This window comes from Nerophis lumbriciformis, linkage group LG01 (assembly GCF_033978685.3).
Source record: "Nerophis lumbriciformis linkage group LG01, RoL_Nlum_v2.1, whole genome shotgun sequence".
NCBI lineage: Eukaryota > Metazoa > Chordata > Actinopteri > Syngnathiformes > Syngnathidae > Nerophis > Nerophis lumbriciformis.
In genome coordinates, this window is record NC_084548.2 from 58,704,498 (window position 1) to 58,725,262 (window position 20,765).

Here is a 20,765-nt window from a genome sequence, read left to right on the forward strand (position 1 = left end):
AAAAATGAATACAAAAATACATTTAAATGAAATGAAAATAGAATAACATAGAATAAAAATATTATAAAGATGAGTGTGGTAACTTTGTATAAACAAAAATATAAATTAATTAAAAAGAAATACAAAAAAGTAAATTAAAATAATTCCAAAAAAAAGTTTTTAAAATATGTTCTTGTGTGACATTCTGACAATATAATTGAATGTGTGTATTTATTTACATGTGCAAAGGATTTCTTGAATCTCCGGCACTTAGCTTTGTATGGACTCATTGATCGTTTACAAAGTGAGTTCGGAGAGGAAGTGACGCCAGAAAGACCGCACCCCACACAGAAAGTGACGTCAGAAAGAATGTGCCACAGCCAGCTTCATAATAAAGCGGTTCCGTAACTCAGAGCTAACCACTAGAAATATGAAGGTGAGTCATCCAGACATGCCCGTGTTTCTCCTTCCGTCTGTACAGACGCTTGTGGAAATCACACATGAATACCTTAAGAGAAAGCGATTGCAGCTATTTGGGATACAACACTTCTCAGACGGCAAGAGAACTTTCCAATGTCCAGGTCAGCTGTGATTCTACTTACCGAAAAAATTTGTCTATTTGTCAAAGGAGAGTCAACGAGAATGCGAGCTCCCGTGTTTGTGATAAAAAAGGTAGCGTGTGCTTTGTATTACCTGTTCGTCGAGGGAATACTACGGAAAACGGTGAATGCTTTTGGACTGGCAAAGCAGACTGTATCAGTTATTGTCCACCATGTACAGTATGTCGCGGACTTAACGTCTAGGTCCAGAGTATATAAAGTCACCAAAAACAAATGGACAATGAAGGTGAAGGCAAAAGAGTGATATCTAGATCCCGAGATTGAAAGTTATAAAACCAATAAAGATTTGATTAATTTATGATGGCTCAGGTGTGATTCACTACAATAATACATAAATAAATAAAAATAATTCCAAAATGTTTTTTTTAAAATATGTTCTTGTGACATTCTGACAATATAATTGCATGTGTGTCCAAATATTGGGGTCTTTTTAAAAGTTCATTCAAAATATGCATGCAAGTGATAACCTATAATCACCAAAAATTATTCCCGGGCGTGGCCACTGCTGCTGCTCACTGCTCCCCTCACTTCCCAGGGGGGTGAACAAGGGGATGGGTCAAATGCAGAGGACAAATTTCACCACACCTAGTGTGTGTGTGTGACAATTATTGGTACTTTAACTTTTTTATTTGTATTTTTTAACCTGTGATTAACCGTGATTAAACCAAATTCATAACGTGTGACTAATGTATTTATTTCATTCTGTCCCCTTTGAGCAGACCTGGGCAAATTAAGACCCGGGGGCCACATGCGGCCCGTGAAGCTTTTCAACCTGGCCCGCCGGACATTCCCAAATCATTTTTCTACATCTTTAAGATTGAAACTGTAGCTGCCATTATGATGTGCAGTGATGTTTCACAAATTACCGTAAGTCTTGAACTATACAAAGTATTTCAATGGTTGGAATCTGCGCTTTTGCATGATATACTAGTTACTGTGGTAATCTAATTAGTTACTATGGTAATATAATTAGTTACTATGGTAATATAATTAGTTACTATGGTAATCTAAGTCAAAGCAGCTCAGACGAGGCACCATGCAGTGTGGGTAGGGAGCGTTTCCACAAAGTGTTTCCAGAGCGGCCAGCCTGAAATGTGGGTGTCAGGGACAGACGTGGAAAGAGATTTTTACAACAAAGTTCTAAAGCTTAGTGATATATCAGATACAGTATATCAAATTGTAGGTGTTTTTTTTTTTTTTACCCTTCACATTCATGTTTTTGTTGCGTTTCGCTTGATGGCAAAATACAAACCCCGTTTCCATATGAGTTGGGAAATTGTGTTAGATGTAAATATAAATGGAATACAATGATTTGCAAATCCTTTTCAACCCATATTCAATTGAATGCACTACAAAGACAAGATATTTGATGTTCAAACTCATAAACTTTATTTTTTTTTTGCAAATAATAATTAACTTCATGGCTGCAACACCTGCCAAAGTAGTTGGGAAAGGGCATGTTCACCACTGTGTTACATGGCCTTTCCTTTAACAACACTCAATAAACGTTTGGGAACTGAGGAGACACATTTTTTAAGCTTCTCAGGTGGAATTCTTTCCCATTCTTGCTTAATGTACAGCTTAAGTTGTTCAACAGTCCGAGGGTCTCCGTTGTGGTATTTTAGGCTTCATAATGCGCCACACATTTTCAATGGGAGACAGGTCTGGACTACAGGCAGGCCAGTCTAGTACCCGCACTCTTTTACTATGAAGCCACGTTGATGTAACACGTGGCTTGACATTGTCTTGCTGAAATAAGCAGGGGCGTCACAGGCAACGTTGCTTGGATGGCAACATATGTTGCTCCAAAACCTGTATGTACCTTTCAGCATTAATGGTGCCTTCACAGATGTGTAAGTTACCCATGTCTTGGGCACTAATACACCCCCATACCATCACAGATGCTGGCTTTTCAACTTTGCGCCTATAACAATCCGGATGGTTCTTTTCCTCTTTGGTCCGGAGGACACGACGTCCACAGTTTCCAAAAACAATTTGAAATGTGGACTCATCAGACCACAGAACACTTTTCCACTTTGTATCAGTCCATCTTAGATGAGCTCATGCCCAGCGAAGCCGACTGCGTTTCTGGGTGTTGTTGATAAACGGTTTTTGCCTTGCATAGGAGAGTTTTAACTTGCACTTACAGATGTAGCGACCAACTGTAGTTACTGACAGTGGGTTTCTGAAGTGTTCCTGAGCCCATGTGGTGATATCCTTTACACACTGATGTCGCTTGTTGATGCAGTACAGCCTGAGGGATCGAAGGTCACGGGCTTAGCTGCTTACGTGCAGTGATTTCTCCAGATTCTCTGAACCCTTTGATGATATTACGGACCGTATATGGTGAAATCCCTAAATTCCTTGCAATAGCTGGTTGAGAAAGGTATTTCTTTGACCCTTGCCCCATCCTTGTTTGTGAATGACTGAGAATTTCATGGAATCTACTTTTATACCCAATCATGGCACCCACATGTTCCCAATTTGCCTGTTCACCTGTGGGATGTTCCAAATAAGTGTTTGATGAGCATTCCTCAACTTTATCAGTATTTATTGCCACCTTTCCCAACTTCTTTGTCACGTGTTGCTGGCATCAAATTCTAAAGTTAATGATTATTTGTGCCCTGCGATGAGGTGGCGACTTGTCCAGGGTGTACACCGCCTCCCGCCCGATTGTAGCTGAGATAGGCTCCAGCGCCCCCCGCGACCCCAAAGGGAATAAGCGGTAGAAAATGGATGGATGGATGGATGATTATTTGCAAAAAAAAAAAAAATTATCAGTTTGAACATCAAATATGTTGTCTTTGTAGCATATTCAATTGAATATGGGTTGAAAAGTATTTGCAAATCATTGTATTCTGTTTATATTTACATCTAACACAATTTCCCAACTCATATGGAAACGGGGTTTGTATGTCGATCGAGAGGGAGTGTGACGTTCATATGTTATCAATATTCAATGTTTTATCGTTCATAGTTAATAATGTAAATTCCACATTCTTTATTTTCATGTACATTCTGGGTGTCTCATTCAGTAAAAAAAAGTAAAATTCCATTCCGTTTTTAAGGCGGTCTGTCATAACGTTTTTAGCATTCAGACATTATTGTGAGGTTTTGTATTAGTGTTCCTAAAAATAGATGTACCGGCCCCCAGACACATGTTTTTCTCTAAATTTGGCCCCTGAGCATACTTGCCAACCTTGAGACCTCCGATTTCGGGAGGTAGGGGGGTGGGACGGGCGTGGTCGGGGGTGGGACGGTAGCGTGGTTGGGGGCGTAGTTAAGAGGGGAGGAGTATATTGACAGCTAGAATTAACCAAGTCAAGTATTTCATACATATATATATCTTGAAAATATGCAAACAAAACTGTGTTTAGATAATTGATACTTCAAACTTGCATGAATAAATCTTAAGGAATATAACATAACTTGGCTTCTGAGAGCTTAAAAATTTAATGAATAAGATGCTAAAGTTGTTGATAAACAAGCAATTGTTTTAATAATTAAATATGGTCATTTTAAATGAATTATTATGATCATTTAAAATTAATTATTTCAAATATGTTTATTTTAATGTATAAATCTATGGCTGGATGTAATAAGGAGTCAGAAAAAATAAAAATAAAAATACAATTAATTTTGATGTTTTTAGCAAAATATAGTAAAAATGTATTTAATTTTTTTTAATTATTAATAAATATATTTATTTTTAGGTAAGATAAACATAATAATTAGAGATGTCTAATAATGGCTTTTTGCCGATATCCGATATTCCGATATTGTCCAACTCTTTAATTTTCGATACCGATATCAATCGATACCGATATCAACCGATATATACAGTCGTGGCATTAACACATTATTATGCCTAATTTGGACAACCAGGTATGGTGAAGATAAGGTACTTTTTTTTTTTATTAATAAATTAAAATAAGATAAATAAATTAAAAACATTTTCTTGAATAAAAAAGAAAGTAAAACAATATAAAAACAGTTACATAAAAAATAGTCATTAATGAAAATTAGTAAAATTTACTGTTAAAGGTTAGTACTATTACTGGACCAGCAGCACGCACAATCATGTGTGCTTACGGACTGTATCCCTTGAAGACTGTATTAATATATATTGATACATAATGTAGGAACCAGAATATTAATAACAGAAAGAAACAACCCTTTTGTGTGAATGAGTGTAAATGGGGGAGGGAGGTTTTTGGGGATGGTGCACTAATTGTAAGTGTATCTTGTGTTTTTTTATGTTGATTTAATAAAAAAAAACAAAAAAAAATAAAATAAAAAAAACGTTACCGATAATAAAAAACCGATACCGATAATTTCAGATATTACATTTTAATGCATTTATCTCTCATAATAATACAATTTATCTCTAGTCTGAATGATTTAGTTCTTGTCACCCTGTTGTCCTCCCGTCATAAAAAAAAGGCTGTCCTCACTCAGGTCCGCATGGAGCTGGAGGGGGCGTGGCCTCCAGCTCCAGGAGATTTTTGGGAGAGGTGCTGAATTTCGGGGGTCTCCCGGAAAAGTCAAAATAATTGCCCAGGCCTGCCTTTGAGCCTCATTGTTAAGAACATGAGGTGCAGTTATGGGAGTAGCCGCCGACCAGCAGGGGGCAGTGTTGTTCCTCTATGGCGAACTCATTGACAGGAAGCTACTTGAGTACTTCCGCCGCCCTCACCACCCTTTCCCAATCCAATATGGCGGTCTGTTACGGCTTTCGCGCACTTCTTCTACGCGGCGCTCTGCGAGGAGCCTTTGGTTTCCACCAACGGCTACCAGGACCCCCAGGCGCCATTGTAGGTCGCAGGAGCGTTTGTGTCAGAGCACCAGACGCGGTAGTAGAGGAGTCCACGGATGAATACTCATTCGTCGAGCGTCTCATCCCGCCGACACGCGTGCCCTCTCCGCCCCAACACGCAGGGCCGACCCCGTCCGGTTGGACACCTCCGGCAGAGTCGCCGCCGGCTCTTCCTTACATGATACGCCGCTCCCGCATGCACAACATTCCGGTCTACACGGACCTGACCCACGGCAACCGCAAGATGACGTTGGTCCGGAAGGTGGAGGGTGACATCTGGGCTTTGGAGAAAGACGTCAAAGAGTACCTGAAGCACGTGACCGGCAAAGAACTGGCCACGCAGGTCAACGAGGTGACGATGACGCTGAAGGTCAAAGGTCATTTCGACAAGGAGCTGAAGGAGATGTTGAGCACGAAAGGCTTCTGAAGGACACCTAACAGATGCCATGTCGCTGGCCATGTTGATATTTGTCATTTTCAAACCCATTACATTATATAGATATATAGTTCCCAGTCATAAAGGTGTTTCCAAGTATCATGAGTGCAGCTGGGATAGGCTCCAGCACCTGTGACATTGACGAAGGACAAGCGGTAGGAAATGGATGAATGGATTTTTAATGACAATAAAGTGTTATTTTCAGATCTGTCTACATGAAAATGTTTTATGCCCTTTTTGTTAAGGAAAACTCAGTTTTCATGGCAAATATACAGAATATACAACATTTTTAAACCAAAATGTTCCAAAGTAGATTAACCTCTAAAGCAGGCCTTGGCAATTATTTTGACTTGGGGGCCAAATTTAGAGAAAAAAATGTGTCTGGGGGCCGGTATATCTATTTTTAGGAACACTAATGCAAAACCTCACAATAATGTCTGATTGAATGCTAAAAACTTTATGACAGACCGCCTTAAAAAACAATGGAATTTTTTTATTTTTTTTTACTGAATGAGCCAGAATGTACATGAAAATAAAGAATGTGGGGTTTACAATATCAACTATGAACAATAAAACACTGAATATTGTCAACATATCAACGTCGATTGACATATTTTACAATGAAGCGAAACACAACAAAATGCAACAAACAGTGAAATATGAACGCGAAAAAACGAACAAAACCCCACCTACTATCTGATACATCACTAAGCTTTAGAACTTTGTTGTAAAAATCTCCTTGCGCGTCTGTCCCTGACACCCGCATTTCAGGCTGGCCTCTGGAAACGCTCCCCTCCCGCTGCATGGTGCCTCGTCTGAGCTGCTGTGACTTAGATTACCGTAGTAACGAATTATATTACCATAGTAACTAATTAGATTACCATATTAACTAGTATATCATGCAAAAGCGCATATTCCAACAACTGAAATACTTTGTATAGTTCAAGATTTACGGTCATTTGAAAAAATCACTGCACATCAGAATGGCAGCTACACTTTCCATCTTAAAGATGTAAAAAAAATATTTGGGAATGTCCGGCGGGCCAGATTGAAACACTTAACGGGCCGCATGTGGCCCCTGGGCCTTGATTTGCCCAGGTCCGCTCTAAAGGCCTTAGTGGCCACATGCGTGGACAGCACCTTTTAGCTCTTATTTCCAAAATTGTGTACACTACTGAATTGGGGTCTTATGCCGACATATGGACACTTAAACTGCTATCTGGTGGTGTCAGAAGAATATGAAATCCAATGGAATTTGGAAAAAAAAAGTGTAAAAATAAAAATGTGCCTGTCACTACACATGAAGTACACGTTTGTGTACTTATGGACTAAGTACATCATATTAAAAGATGATTTTTATTTATTGTAATTAGGGTCCAATAAGCCCAAATAGCAAAGAGAAAGAAGAAAAAAAACATGTAAACCAACAGCTTGGGCCTTAAAAGGATATTTGATGTGAAGTAATTTGATCCTTCAATAGGTCAATAACATTATTATTATTTTTTTTTTTTAGCAAAGACAGTTAAATAAATCCCACTAAAATACTCAGGGACGCAAAAATCCCCCACTCATGAAAGTAAAAAAATAGTCATACATTTTTTTTTACTTCAACACTCACATCTCTAGATCAAATTCAGATCTGTCCATCATAAGTATTTGTTTTTTATTCCTTTTTTGTCATAGAAAACCCAATATTTTCCCCCCAAAATATTTCAAATTGGAATATTTGATGTGAAGTAATTAGAAACAACCATTAGAATAGGTCAATAATTCATAACATTGATTTTGATTCATTATTTTTTGAGCGATGAGCCCCACTCTTAAGTAGTAAAAACATACATTGTTTTTACTTTCAACGCTCAAATTCAGATCTATCAGTCAATTTAGAGTTGTTTTTGTTTCGTTTATGCCCTTTTTGTTAAAGAAAACCCTGATTTCATGGCAAAAACACAAAATATGCAACATTTTACCCCCAACATTTTTGAAAGTGGAATATTTGATGTGACGTAATTGCAGCCTTACATAGGTCAATAATTCATAACGACATTGATCTTCATAATGTTTTAAACAAAGACAGTTTAAAAAAAATCCCACTAAAATACCCACACCCAAAACGGCCCCACTCATAAATGTTAAAAAGAGCCATACATTATTTTTTTTAATTTCAACGCTCAAATCTCTGGATCAAATTCCGTCGATTGTAAGTTTTTATTGCTTGTTTTATGCCCTTTAAGTCAGTTAAGTTTTCATGGAAAACACACATAATGTACACCATTTTCCCCCCTAAAATTTCACAGTGGAATATTTAATGTGAAGTAATTGGAGCCTTCAATAGGTCAATAATTCATAACATTGATTTTGATTCATTATATTAAAAAACAGTCTACATGGCAGCTTTGTGTTATTAGAGTCAACATTGCAACCTGAATACTCTTTTGTTCCACTTTTTTTTAATGTCTTTTTTATTAATAGTATGTAAGAATTAGTTCCGTGCCGCACTTTGGACACCCCTCATCTAAAGCAACGAGTAGTTTGCTTGCTCGATTCCACACAAGTGTGAATACCTGTATTATCCCTCTTATTCCTTGTGTACCCTGATCTAAAGGATGTTATGGCTCTATAAGGATAATGACAACAGCCAAGCGTTAAGGTCTATTCATCTTTATTTTCTTAAATACAGGACAGAACAATAACATGTATAAAAGTGTGATCAAAGGTAGCTCTATGTTGTAATAAATGTTGATCCAGCCATTTATTGGTGCATGGATGAATGAAGGCGGGAGACATAGTCTTTGTAGCGCTTGGTGAGTTCCTCCAGTTGATCAGCTGGGAAACAGAAGAGAAACAAAACTCAACACACTTGTGAGACAGGAATATGTTTTTGTGTTCTAAATGGTGAAAAACGGCTAGCACGAGGCAGCTAAAAATGCAGGTAATGGGGATTCATCCAAATATCCCCAAACTGCTGTAACCTGCATATTAACCATGCTATAGCAACGTTATTGTTGTAAGAGCTAACACCGGGGGGTGACAGAAAATCATTGAGAACCACTGGCTCAGGGAGAGCAGGGACTCACATAAAGTGCCTTTCTTTCCTTGACTCCCGCAGTACAGTTCTGTTTGCTGCACTTGGTCGCTCACACACACCGATGCTTCCGACACTTCCTTCAGCATTTCCAACTCCTGCAGAGTGAGACACCAGCAGCAGCGTGTACAGACAGCGCTGCAAGCAATGTGTGTGTGTGTGTTTGTGTACCGTGTTGCAGGCCAGCAGCAGTCCGTGGACTCTCTGGAAGACTTCGGTCTCTGCGCTAAAACTCGGCGGCTCTCGAGCACAGCACGCTTTCAGGTCCGTCTCATACACGTGGCAGAATGTGGTCATCAACTGCTGGAGGTCGCCCAGCGCCAAATGCAGCGCGCTGGGGGTGAAGACGCGGGAACTTGGCACCCCATCTTTTAGGAAGTGGCACTTAAACAGAACAGGCCACACTTTTGAGCGTTACGGCAAACATTGTGTGACAAATTACTGACAATTTTGGTACGGTGGTACCTTGATTTACGCAGCTCTCTAAGAGCCAAATATGCCTCCGTGTGTGAACCATGTCTCTGTGTATGAATGCTTCATTCATTTGGTGTCACGCCTGCAGGCAAGAAGCAGGGCGCAGCAATTTTGGGGAGGCGGAGCCTCCACATCATTTGCTGCGTAAATTCCCGACTATAAGCCACTACTTTTTTCCTACACTTTGAAACCTGAGGCATATAAAACGGTCTGGCTAATAAGTGGATGTTTTCCTCGCTGATGGCCATAATACAAATAGCTATTAATTTTCTTAAACAAGCAAATACACTGAAAAGGTGTGTTATTGTTTGTGCTACAACGCCATCTATTGGACGAGTTCGCTCACTGCAGGTGCTGCTGGGGCGGTATAGCTCGGTTGGTAGAGTGGCCGTGCCAGCAATTTGAGGGTTCCAGGTTTGATCCCAGCTTCCGCCATCCTAGTCACTAGGGCTATGAATCTTTGGGTGTCTCACGATTCGATTCAATATCAATTCTTGGGGTCACGATTCGATTCAAAATCGATTTTTTTTTCAATTCAACGCGATTCTCCATTCAAAAACGATTTTTTTCCCGATTCAAAACGATTCTCTGACATGCAAGCAGAGTAGTAGATTTTTGTAAACAGCTTTTATAATTGTAAAGGACAATGTTTTATCAACTGATTGCAATAATGTAAATTTGTTTTAACTATTAAATGAACCAAAAATATGACTTACTTTATCTTTGTGAAAATATTGGACACAGTGTGTTGTCAAGCTTATGAGATGCGATGCAAGTGTAAGCCACTGTGACACTATTCATTTTTTTTTTTTTTTTTAAATGTCTAATGATAATGTCAATGAGGGATTTTTAATCACTGCTATGTTGAACTTGTAACTAATATTGATACTGTTGTTGATAATATTCATTTTTGTTTCACCACTTTTGGTTTGTTCTGTGTCTCCTCTCAATTGCTCTGTTTATTGCAGTTCTGAATGTTGCTGGATCGGGTTTGGTTTTGGAATTGGATTGCATTGTTATGTTATGGCTGTGTATTTTTTTTTTTGATTGATTAATTAAAAAATAAAATAAAAAAATAAAAAAATGGTTAAAAATAATTAAAAAACATTTCAAAAATCGATTTAAAAAAAATTAGAATTGATTCTGAATCGCACAACGTGAGAATCGCGATTCGAATTCGAATTGATTCTAAAGTTTAGTGGGTGTGGTTTCTTGGTGCTTCAGTGTGTGTGCCTTTTCTGAGTTTTTTCACCATTTTACACGTTTTGTCCATTTTGCTAATCTTAATATGAGCCCCACAAAGACAACAGTCCAGCGTAGAAAGAAGGGAATTATTGTGTAGTTAAAAAAAAAAAAATACTATTTACATTAATGGCGCTCGCAAGTATGGAAGAACCGACAAAGCAGGCTTCATACAACAGCAGGTTTTAATTGTGATGAGACCAGACTTTTCTAGAAACATACACCAAAGCAGACTTAAATCACAGCGGAGGAAAAAAAAAAAAAGGTATCTCTCTTCCCAACCACGCACGCACGCACGCACGCACGCACGCACGCACGCACGCACGCACGCACGCACGCACGCACGCACGCACGCACGCACGCACGCACGCACGCACGCACGCACGCACGCACGCACGCACGCACGCACGCACGCACGCACGCACGCACGCACGCACTCTACCTCTGTCTGCTCCTTTGTAGTTAGCTCCTCCTTTGCGATGTTTTTCTAAGTGAATTTTACTTTTTTAAACGCAATATGGTTGCTAAAGTTAAGGTTTTTTGTGACTTCTGATTGTTTGTGAGGGCGCCAAAGGGGCTTCTGTGTGTGCGTGTGTTGGCAGGGCAGCGCATACAGGACAGTTGTTCTTTTGTCTTGTTAATAAAGAGACCCTTCCTTGTTATGTTTGTTTGATGTATAGTACAGTATAGCACTTTGTATTGCGTTTGAAGTGTACAAACATAAAATGTGGACTTTTGTCAAAGTTGGAACCAATTATTCATATTTACATTGTTTCTTATGAAGGAATTTGCTTCACTATACAAACGTTTCCATTTACAACCCCTGTTCAAGAACCAGTTAGGTTCGTAAATTGAAGTTCCGCAGTAGTATTGTCAGTAAAACAAAGTTCATACCTCAGACTGTAGCTTCTCCAGCATGGAGCGAGTAGACTGGATGACGGCAGCAATGTTCTCAGCGTTGTCTCTTCTTGGCTTGAGATTGGATTTGGAATTCTTGTGTACAAAAACCCTGTGACAAAATATGCAAATGGTGAAGGAAATGTTGTGAAATAAAAAGTAACAAGAGCTGGAGGGTAAAACAAACGTGGTGTTGGAGGGCCAGTGAGGGTCCAGTGAAGGTGTCAACATCTGAGTGAGATGAGGCAGACTCTCTGCAGCAAAGAGCGTGTTCAAGAGCATCTCTGCACCCTGCTCAGTGGACACGTGGCAGTCCAGGACCACAGCGACAAGTTGCTCCAAGAACTGAAGCTGCTGGCGGCAATTTGCGTCACCCTGGAAGGAGAAGTGCGGAGAATTAAGTCAGGTTTACTAGAAGACTAACGACAGGAACTGTCACTGATGAAGTCAAGATGGGTATCGTATCGAGATGTTGCGAGATTTGACTTTTCTAATTCATCGGCGATCGGCTAATGAGCTGCCGAGCCCGACCGATCTTTACCTTTACCTTCAAAAAGGGACATTTCCATGAGGGTGCATGTCTTGCCAGAACACTGGCTCCAAATTGAGAACAAGCTGTGTGTTGTCGTCTATCCACAGTGCGAAACCCCTTCTAAAATATTAATCCTCACCACGGTGGCAGAAAATAAAGTATGTTTTTCTAAGTATCACTGGAGGACGAAATGTGAAAGGAATGGCTAAACATGCTACATATCCAGCCAGCAGGACCACACAAGAAGCTAACCGCTAAAGCTTCGATGTAAAGTAGAGGTGATCTATCCAGATGTCGATACTATTGATACATAGAGTTCCATCAGTATTTAAACGATACTCAATTGATTAGATTGATATTGTCCTTTTTGTTTTTACAAAATTATTTTCGCTATGTTTTGTTAACAAAGTGAGGAAGCCTGATACAGGAAGGCTTTGAGGGTAAAACCCAAATGATTGAAATAGGAGCCAATAGTCATTTTTGTTTACTTACTGTGCCCCAGACACTTTATTTTGTTTAAAAAATTAAGTAGCATTTGAAACCACAAATATAATACATTGTCTGATTTACAACAATACTAGCCATTCTACATTTAATAAGACACGCTTTGTAAAAATGTGTTACTGCTTTTAATCTTCATAAAGCATTTTCACTTCTAAAGCCAACTGTCAAAGTATCGGATCGGGACTCAAAATCGGATCCAATCTAAAGCCAAAAATGTAGACCAAGATACCCCAGTAAAACTTGCATGCAATGGTTTATAGTTAAAGTTTATTTCGAACATGCATTCAGTTACAACATGATGTATCACAATTTTCAGTTTTTCTTTAAATGTCCAAAAAAGGAGTAGGAAGAAGCACAGCTTATTTAATTCTACCCCTTTTCCATTTCATAGCAATTACCAACACATTTGTTCACCTCTTGTTCTCAATTTGTATAGAATTTAACTGCATAAATAATATAGTTCTCAAGAAAATAAACAGTTAAATAAGTTTTAAATAACATAGTGGGATGAACAACATTATGTCATCTTAAACAGGGTTCAAAATGTTTATCAGAGTTCTTATTTGTACTTTGTAAACACATTGAGTTTGAACTGGTTCTAAAACTGGATCAACATTGTTTATTAATCCATTCCATAATCTACCGGTAATTCCACATACTTAAGCTTTTAAATGTTGTACATGCATACAAATGTATTAAATTACATTTTTCTCTAAAGTTATATTTCTCTTTTTTTTTAGAAGAATTGTTGCACATTCTTGGCTAGAAGGTTATAGTTTGCTTTGTGCATAATGTTAGCTGTTTGCAAATGCACAAAACAGTTTAATTTCAATATTTTGGATTCATTAAATAAAAGGTTTGTATGTTCTCTATATCCAACATTATGTATAATTCTAACTGATCTTTTTTTTGTAACACTGGGAGTTGTTTCCTCATCTTTCTGCACAATAACTCAGATATGGTAACACCAGCGAGTAGTAGAGAATATGGAGTGATTTTTGGTCCAGAACATATTTTGCTTCATTTATTGTAGACATATTTCTTGCCACCTTATTTTGTAAATTGTTTTGATATTTCCAGTTCATTATTACACCCAAAATTGTGTTGTTTTTTACTCTGTCAATGTCTACTCCGTCTTTTTGTATTTGTGTTTGACTTTCTCTTCTACTGTTACCAAATATCATTATTTTAGTTTTACTGAGATTCAAAGATAGTCTGTTTTTGTCAAACCGTCACTTTAATTTGTTCATGTCTTCCGTTATTTGTATTAGCTTCTGTGTGTTCTCTACTGATACAATGCAGTCGTGTGGTTTGCAAATAATACTAACTTTAAGTCCTTAGTAAAGATTGAACCCTTTTGGTCCAGTATTGATTCCTGTGGTACGCCGCAGGATATGTATATTTAGCAAGGCAGACGCGTGTTTGCCCAGCTTCAAGTTGATACAAGTAACACATTTTTGGCAAAAAAATATTAAAAACATGCTAATTCATTTAATAAAAAAACAACAAAAACACAATGTTTTTTGATTTTATAAAACTTTTTGACATTAAAGTTGGACAGACTAGGAATTGAAGTAGTTCAGTTGTATAAAGTAAAGGATAAATAAGCAATGCTCAAAAATAAGAAATAAAGTCCATAAAAATTGCCAATTGTCGCAACAATAAAGAACAGAGAATGTGCAAAACCCCCCCTCGAAAAACACTTCCTACTTTTGACCAATGAGGCGTAATCCCACCTTTATCAAGTCCAGGTTGTCTCTTTTGCACAGCATCAGGTCCTGGCCAAAAGCAGCAATCCCTGTTTAAAACAGAACCACATCAGTCAAACCATTGTCAAAATTCAATATACTACCATTGCAAAGAATGTAGCACAGTTTGTTACAGGTCAACTGATTATTGGCACATACAGTATATTTGGCATTTTGACGTATATTGGTATCAGTCTTTTTTCTTTTTTTACAACTGCAGCATAACTACATCAGCAGATACATTATACACAATATGATACCAGTATTTCAAAAATTAATAATTAGGGACATGGATAATAGTAACCACTGCTCAAACCCTGCGTGAGAAAACATCTCTTTTTGCTGAAGCCTTTTTTTTCCCTTTTATTTAAAAATAAAAATACTCTCATTGTCAATAATCCTCCCCAAAAATGTTTTGATATCTGACACGGTATTTATTTGAGTTCTTGTGAGAATTTTTCTCCGATCTGCTCCCCTTTCTCTCCTTCTTCCAGTGATGCTCGTCTACCGTACGTCTCCTTTGCTTACCTGTTTTGTGCCAGGAAATCTAGTTTTTGTCCTTCTTTCCTGGCGTATTCTCAGTCCTGTTTTGTTTGTTTTTGCGACTGCAGCGATCGAGTTTCATGTTTCGTGGTTCAATCAAGTAACGCAACAGAGATGGATGAACATGAAATCGACAGAAAATATATATCTGAAAAAATTCCAAACTTTGTGTGAATGTCTTGACAAATAGAAGATTACTATAGAAGTTAAGAAGAACAGGCAGCAGCTCACACATTCTCATACTTTCTTTAACATCCACAAAGAAATGTCAGCCAGCTTGAAAAATGTCTCCACTATAATCTACGTGAAGGAGCCCAGAATTGTTTTTATTTAAATGTTCACAATAGTTTATGGTTCCTAACAAGGAAACATTACAATGTATTGAATCCATAAACTGTTATAAAATGGAGTAGAGGGCGAGTTATTGTGATGTAGAGAAATGCCATATTTTACCAGGAGATTTGCCTTATTTTGAAATGCAAATATTAATGCTCCTCTTAGACACACATAATAAAGGTGTCTGATTTTTTTTGCTGCTAAATTAAACACAACATTAGCGTCACACAAAACACTGAAAAATATTGTTAAAAAACGATTTAATACCTTGTCCTGATGTTTACTGACACATATTTACTGTAATTGAAAAATATTGTTAAAAAACTACTTAGTACCTTGTCCAGATGTTCACTGACGCATACAAGTCATGTTTAGATTATTTCTTTTTTTACTGTCATTGAATATTGGCTCCAAATATCGATTATTGGCCTCTTTGACTACTAATAATCAGTTTATAACAAAACGGTCGATCTCTACAGTACTAAATCAACTTGCAAATATGCAAAGTTGTACCCACATCACTGCATCAAGCCATGCAAATAATCTAAAACAAAAAATGTGTTACCTCTGGTCAAAATATCAGGGTCTCGGACCTTCGACGCCTTCTCTTTCAAATTGCCAAAGTTTGGGTCTATACTGCGAGGAGGAAAAATGTGGCCAATTTATTACACGGTCATATTTAACTTGGCGCATACGTGGTGACTTCTCGTGCTTTTTCCAAACCTGCAGCAGATCCAGGTCAGGATGTCAGTGCGTAGCTGGGATGGAGTGCAGAGGACCTGCAACATGTCCTCAGAATCCTGCAAGTGCACACCTTCCAGCAGGGGACAGGGCGCAGCCTCAACAAAGGAGAAATATAATCATGTCTATAATGCACAAAACGGCACTTGGGTGTGTGGTGTGAGTATTTTTGTTTGCATACAATTCGGACAATGATTCAAGCTCTGAATGCATTTTTTTTTTCAATTTAAAAAGTACAATCATTTTTGTGTTGCTCACATTTTTCTGGGTTGCTATCATGTGACCGAGAGGCACTCCCCTGTTTCAGGTGGAGGGCAAGAGTCCCATTAGGCTACTGTTTATTTACATGCATCAGTGCATTTTAGGGCGTATTTTGAAAGGTTTAGGAGGCAAGTATGCAAGCTATCATGAAAAACTATGGAAATGGGATGGAGTGGATTTATGCACTCTTAAGAAAAAACTATTTTCTAAAGATTTCAACCATTCAAACCAAAATGTATTGCTTTACGCTTGGTAAACTATCGATTAAATATCTGAATGTCAATTTGTTTTCATCGTTTATTGATCTAATCAATTGGCGATAAAGGTCCTACCATTACAATTAAATAACTTTACTGCAACAGGTATTGCTAGTCAAAACAGAAGAATACTGCCAACCTGAACAAACAGAAGGCAGCTCATTACAAACAAACGATGTATTAGTGAATTAGAATTTTAGCCTTTTAGTTAAATAAAACAAAATTACCAGAAGACTTGTATAAATTCGATGGGCTCGCTCCGTCTCTTTTGAAGCGTCCGCCATTTTATTCTTCTTCGGTTTACAACTGCACGCATGCGCAATGGTACTTCGTCTTCTTCTTCGGTTCAAGCTATAATCGTTGGCAGCCATCATTTGGTATATTTCCGCCCTCTTTTTGCATGCACTTCGACCATACGTACAGTATACAGTATGTGCTCGCTAATTAATGTTTTTTTAAATGTGAATATTCTATTTTTAGAATTTAATACTGTACATTTATTTTGGGAGGGGATCAGAGATTGGCTTAAAGATATATAGATAAAGGTATAGCGATGTCCCCATTTCCGATAGAGGGATACATTTTGCATATTTATGAAAGACAGCAATCTACAAATTATTATTCATATTATTATGTTGCAAGCTGCATTTTTCATACTTAAACGTCGATTTCCTAAAATGAAATCCAAATTCTTCCTTTGGATTAATATTTAGAAAAAAATAATACAATCTTGGAAAATGGTACAAATAGAAAATGGGGGTTTGTGGCTTGTGCAGCCCTTTGAGACACTTGTGAATAAGGGCTATATAAATAAATTTTGATTGATTGATTGATTGATTTTAAATTATTAATACAATCTTGGAAAACGGTAAAAAATAGAAAAGTCCTCAAATTATTGTCTTTTATTGATTGATTGATTGGTTGATTGAAACTTTTATTAGTAGATCGCACAGTACAGTACATATTCCGTACAATTGACCACTAAATGGTAACACCCGAATCAGTTTTTCAACTTGTTTAAGTCGGGGTCCACGTTAATCAATTCATGGTACAAATATATACTATCAGCATAATACAGTCATCACACAAGTTAATCATCAGAGTATATACATTGAATTATTTACATTATTTACATTATTGGGGGAATTTAAGTTGTTGCATACAAGCCCAATTTTCCGCTTATATATATATATATATATATATATATATATATATATATATATATATATACATATATATATATATATATATATATATATATATATATATATATATACATATATATATATATATATATATATATACATATATATATATATATATATATATATATATATATACATATATATATATATATATATATATATATATATATATATATATATATATATACACATATATATATATATATATATATATATATATACATATATATATATATATATATATATATATATATATATATATATATATATATATATATATATATATATATATATATATATATATATATATATATACACACACACACACACACACACACACGGACACATACACACACACACACACACACACGTACACACACATTCAATTGTTCAATTGAAAAGATGCATTTTTAGCCAGACACACGGGTATCTAATATCCCCGCTTTTATTTTGAAATAACATTTCCGGTGTCAGAATATAAAAAAAGTATTTCTGGATTTGAAAATGTTTTATACATAAATATATATTTACTTTCTATTCACATATTATTTGGAAAACATGTTCCGTATACATTTGATTAGTCTTTGTCACCGAAAGCGGCTGCTTCTAAAACAAACTATAATTTATCGCCAGTGAGTGGCAGCATCGAGCTGCATTCACAACATTTTGCGAGTAAGAAATCTATTTCCGAGCTCCTTCCGCTCGCTAGAAAATAGCTCAGAGTTTGCCACCTCCGTTCGCTTTTCGTTTACGTTTTAAAGAGTGCCTAAAAGACGTGACTGGGTTGGCGTGAATTTATCAAGTAGTAGTGCGGTTTTACACCTATTGGGCCTTAAAGATGAAGAACAAAGTCTCCGAGAAGAGGCGCCATGTGGTAGCATGGATCAACAAAGCCGAGTGGGATCAGGTACGGGAATATTTGTACTCCAAGGATACCGCCTTGCAGAAAAATGCTCTTCATAGGATATCGGCGTGGAAAGCCAGGTATGCCAACAGCACACCTGTGGCAATGGACTGCACCGCTGACCTAGTCAGGTGTCAAGTGTTGGACCGGTGCGGAAAGCTGGACACTCATGACCTGGTTCTGCTTTACGGCGCGGCCCTGGTCAGGTTTACCAACTTGATCACCGAACGTCAACAAGGCAAAGTCGCCCGTCCATTGAGGACCCTGGCGGGAAACTTGAACATCCCAGAGTGGATCATCGATTTAAGGCACGACGTCACTCACCGTAAACTCCCAACCTTGAAACAGTGCAGAAAGGGATGCGAGGTGGTCCTGGAGTGGCTCCAGCAGGAGTATTGGTCCAGACAGCTGGGAGGTGGTCCGAGCGAGGACTGGGAGTCGGACGAGGAGGTGGACCAGAAACGAAAAGAAGAGGAGCTCATTGCAAGGCAAAAAGAAATGGACGCGTACAAGACTGGAAGGGAGCTTCTGATATCGTATGAACAGGAGCAGTACGTGGTTTACGGCCAGCTACATGACAAAAAAGATAAGAACTCCTGGCCGGACCCTTTGGCCGACATGAGCTGGATACTCGGCGAGATCAAACAGTTCTCTGTGGAATCGAGTGATCTGCTGATCGACGTCCTGTTAGAAGACGGCTTCCTGATTCCAACACCTGAGCAACTGTTGTTGATAGGCTGCGACACCTCTGAAAATGTTTGCTTCTCACCCGCTCAGCCCCAACTCCCTCAAGGTTTCCTGCGTTTTTGGCTCCCCCTCCTGCACGAACTCAACTTCCCGTCGTTTATCCATCTCTTTCTGGAGAAGCTCTTTGCGGAGCTGAAGCTGCTCTCCGCGGAGCCCAACAAACACAGGGTGTGCTACGTTTCCGCCTGGATCTCGGAAGTCATGCTCTGCAACAGCACCAGGTGTGACTACCACTACGAAACAAAAGTGCAGAAGAAGGCCAGAACGAAGGAGAGGATATTTGTCAACCGCATCCAGTTCAGGTGGCAACAGCTGCTGTCCGCCTGTTTGGATGCTCCATGCGCCAGCACGTCCCACCTGCTCTCCTTGATCCTGGAGGACATGGAGCATCCGCTTCCTCTGGAAACCCAGCAGAGGCTTCTGCAGCTGTGCACCATTTACACTCGGGAGGAACACTCGGATCCGGACTCGGAGTACACCCAGCAGCCTATTTACACACTGGAGAGCTTGCATGAGAAGCTGGAGCGCTCTAAGCGTCACGGCCGTTCATCCGCGCTTGAATTTGAAAGGAGCAACTCCTCACAGGAGAAGAAATCGTCAGGTGTTGATGCTGAGAAAGCAAAGATCCTCCGAGGTTCTTCCTGGCAGGTGTGCTCCGATAAGGTTTTGTGGAGAAACTACCCCCTCGGCAAAGTCCCTGGCCAGTCTGACGACCCGTCATGCTTCCTGTTGGACAGTTACACGCCCATGACCGTGTTGGATCAGCCGGTGGAGATGGAGGGCAGCACAAAGCACAAGATGTCCGCACCCCCTGCTGGCACAAAGACGGCAGAAGGTTCTCTTTGGAGTAACGGGGACCTCGAGAAGCTCAAATGCGGACTGCAGCTTTTTTGAGTCTCGTTTAAATGTACAAATATATGAAAAAAAAAAACTGATATAGCGACAAAACCCGTTTTTTGTAAACATTTGACACAATCCACCAAATCCTACTAGTAATTATGTACATTAAGAGTGAAAATAATAATTTGAACAGTTGCCATTACTAAAATAAAGATCCACGTTTCATTTATTTGCATTTTGAGCAATGACACAATGTCTGCTAGCAAGTGCTAATACCCTCTCATTCTGAATAAAACTTCTGCATAAATTATGCTGTTTGTGCTCAAAACATGTACGTAGTTGTGTTGTGGCACAGCAAGGTAAAATGTGTCTGCCTTGTGGAGACTGCTTTAATGGCTCTTTGAAGGGAGCCGGATCTTACGAGCCGTTCCCTTGAAAGAGTCGTTCAAAAAACTGGCTCATTATTTTATTTATATATATATATATATTTATATATATTTTTTTTATCAAGGAAGCAGTTATAAGATAAGGTATGGAGTATAATCATTTAAATTTACACATACACATAGTGGTGGGTATGATTGGATTCTAAAGTATT

The 20,765-nt window shown here is 38.4% G+C and overlaps 3 protein-coding genes across 3 annotated transcripts; 2 read left to right on the forward strand and 1 right to left on the reverse strand.

Moving 5' to 3' along the window:
* The first annotated feature begins 5,179 nt into the window (after window positions 1–5,179).
* mrpl49 (mitochondrial ribosomal protein L49) lies at window positions 5,180–6,055 on the forward strand. The gene has a single exon (XM_061988209.2). The coding sequence runs from the start codon at window positions 5,246–5,248 to the stop codon at window positions 5,840–5,842; it is 597 nt and encodes a 198-aa protein (XP_061844193.2). The 5' UTR covers window positions 5,180–5,245; the 3' UTR covers window positions 5,843–6,055.
* A 2,430-nt stretch (window positions 6,056–8,485) lies between these two features.
* haus7 (HAUS augmin-like complex, subunit 7) lies at window positions 8,486–16,829 on the reverse strand. The gene is made up of 9 exons (XM_061988195.2): window positions 16,699–16,829; window positions 15,936–16,051; window positions 15,778–15,848; window positions 14,322–14,383; window positions 11,737–11,924; window positions 11,547–11,661; window positions 9,108–9,320; window positions 8,929–9,034; window positions 8,486–8,677 (listed from the first exon to the last, which is right to left on the reverse strand). Exons 1-9 carry the CDS (start codon window positions 16,753–16,755, stop codon window positions 8,604–8,606), a joined length of 1,002 nt encoding a protein of 333 aa, XP_061844179.1. The 5' UTR covers window positions 16,756–16,829; the 3' UTR covers window positions 8,486–8,603.
* A 1,360-nt stretch (window positions 16,830–18,189) lies between these two features.
* On the forward strand, window positions 18,190–20,474 carry las1l (LAS1 like ribosome biogenesis factor). Its single transcript, XM_061988181.2, has one exon. The coding sequence runs from the start codon at window positions 18,515–18,517 to the stop codon at window positions 20,219–20,221; it is 1,707 nt and encodes a 568-aa protein (XP_061844165.1). The 5' UTR covers window positions 18,190–18,514; the 3' UTR covers window positions 20,222–20,474.
* The last annotated feature ends 291 nt before the right edge of the window (window positions 20,475–20,765 follow it).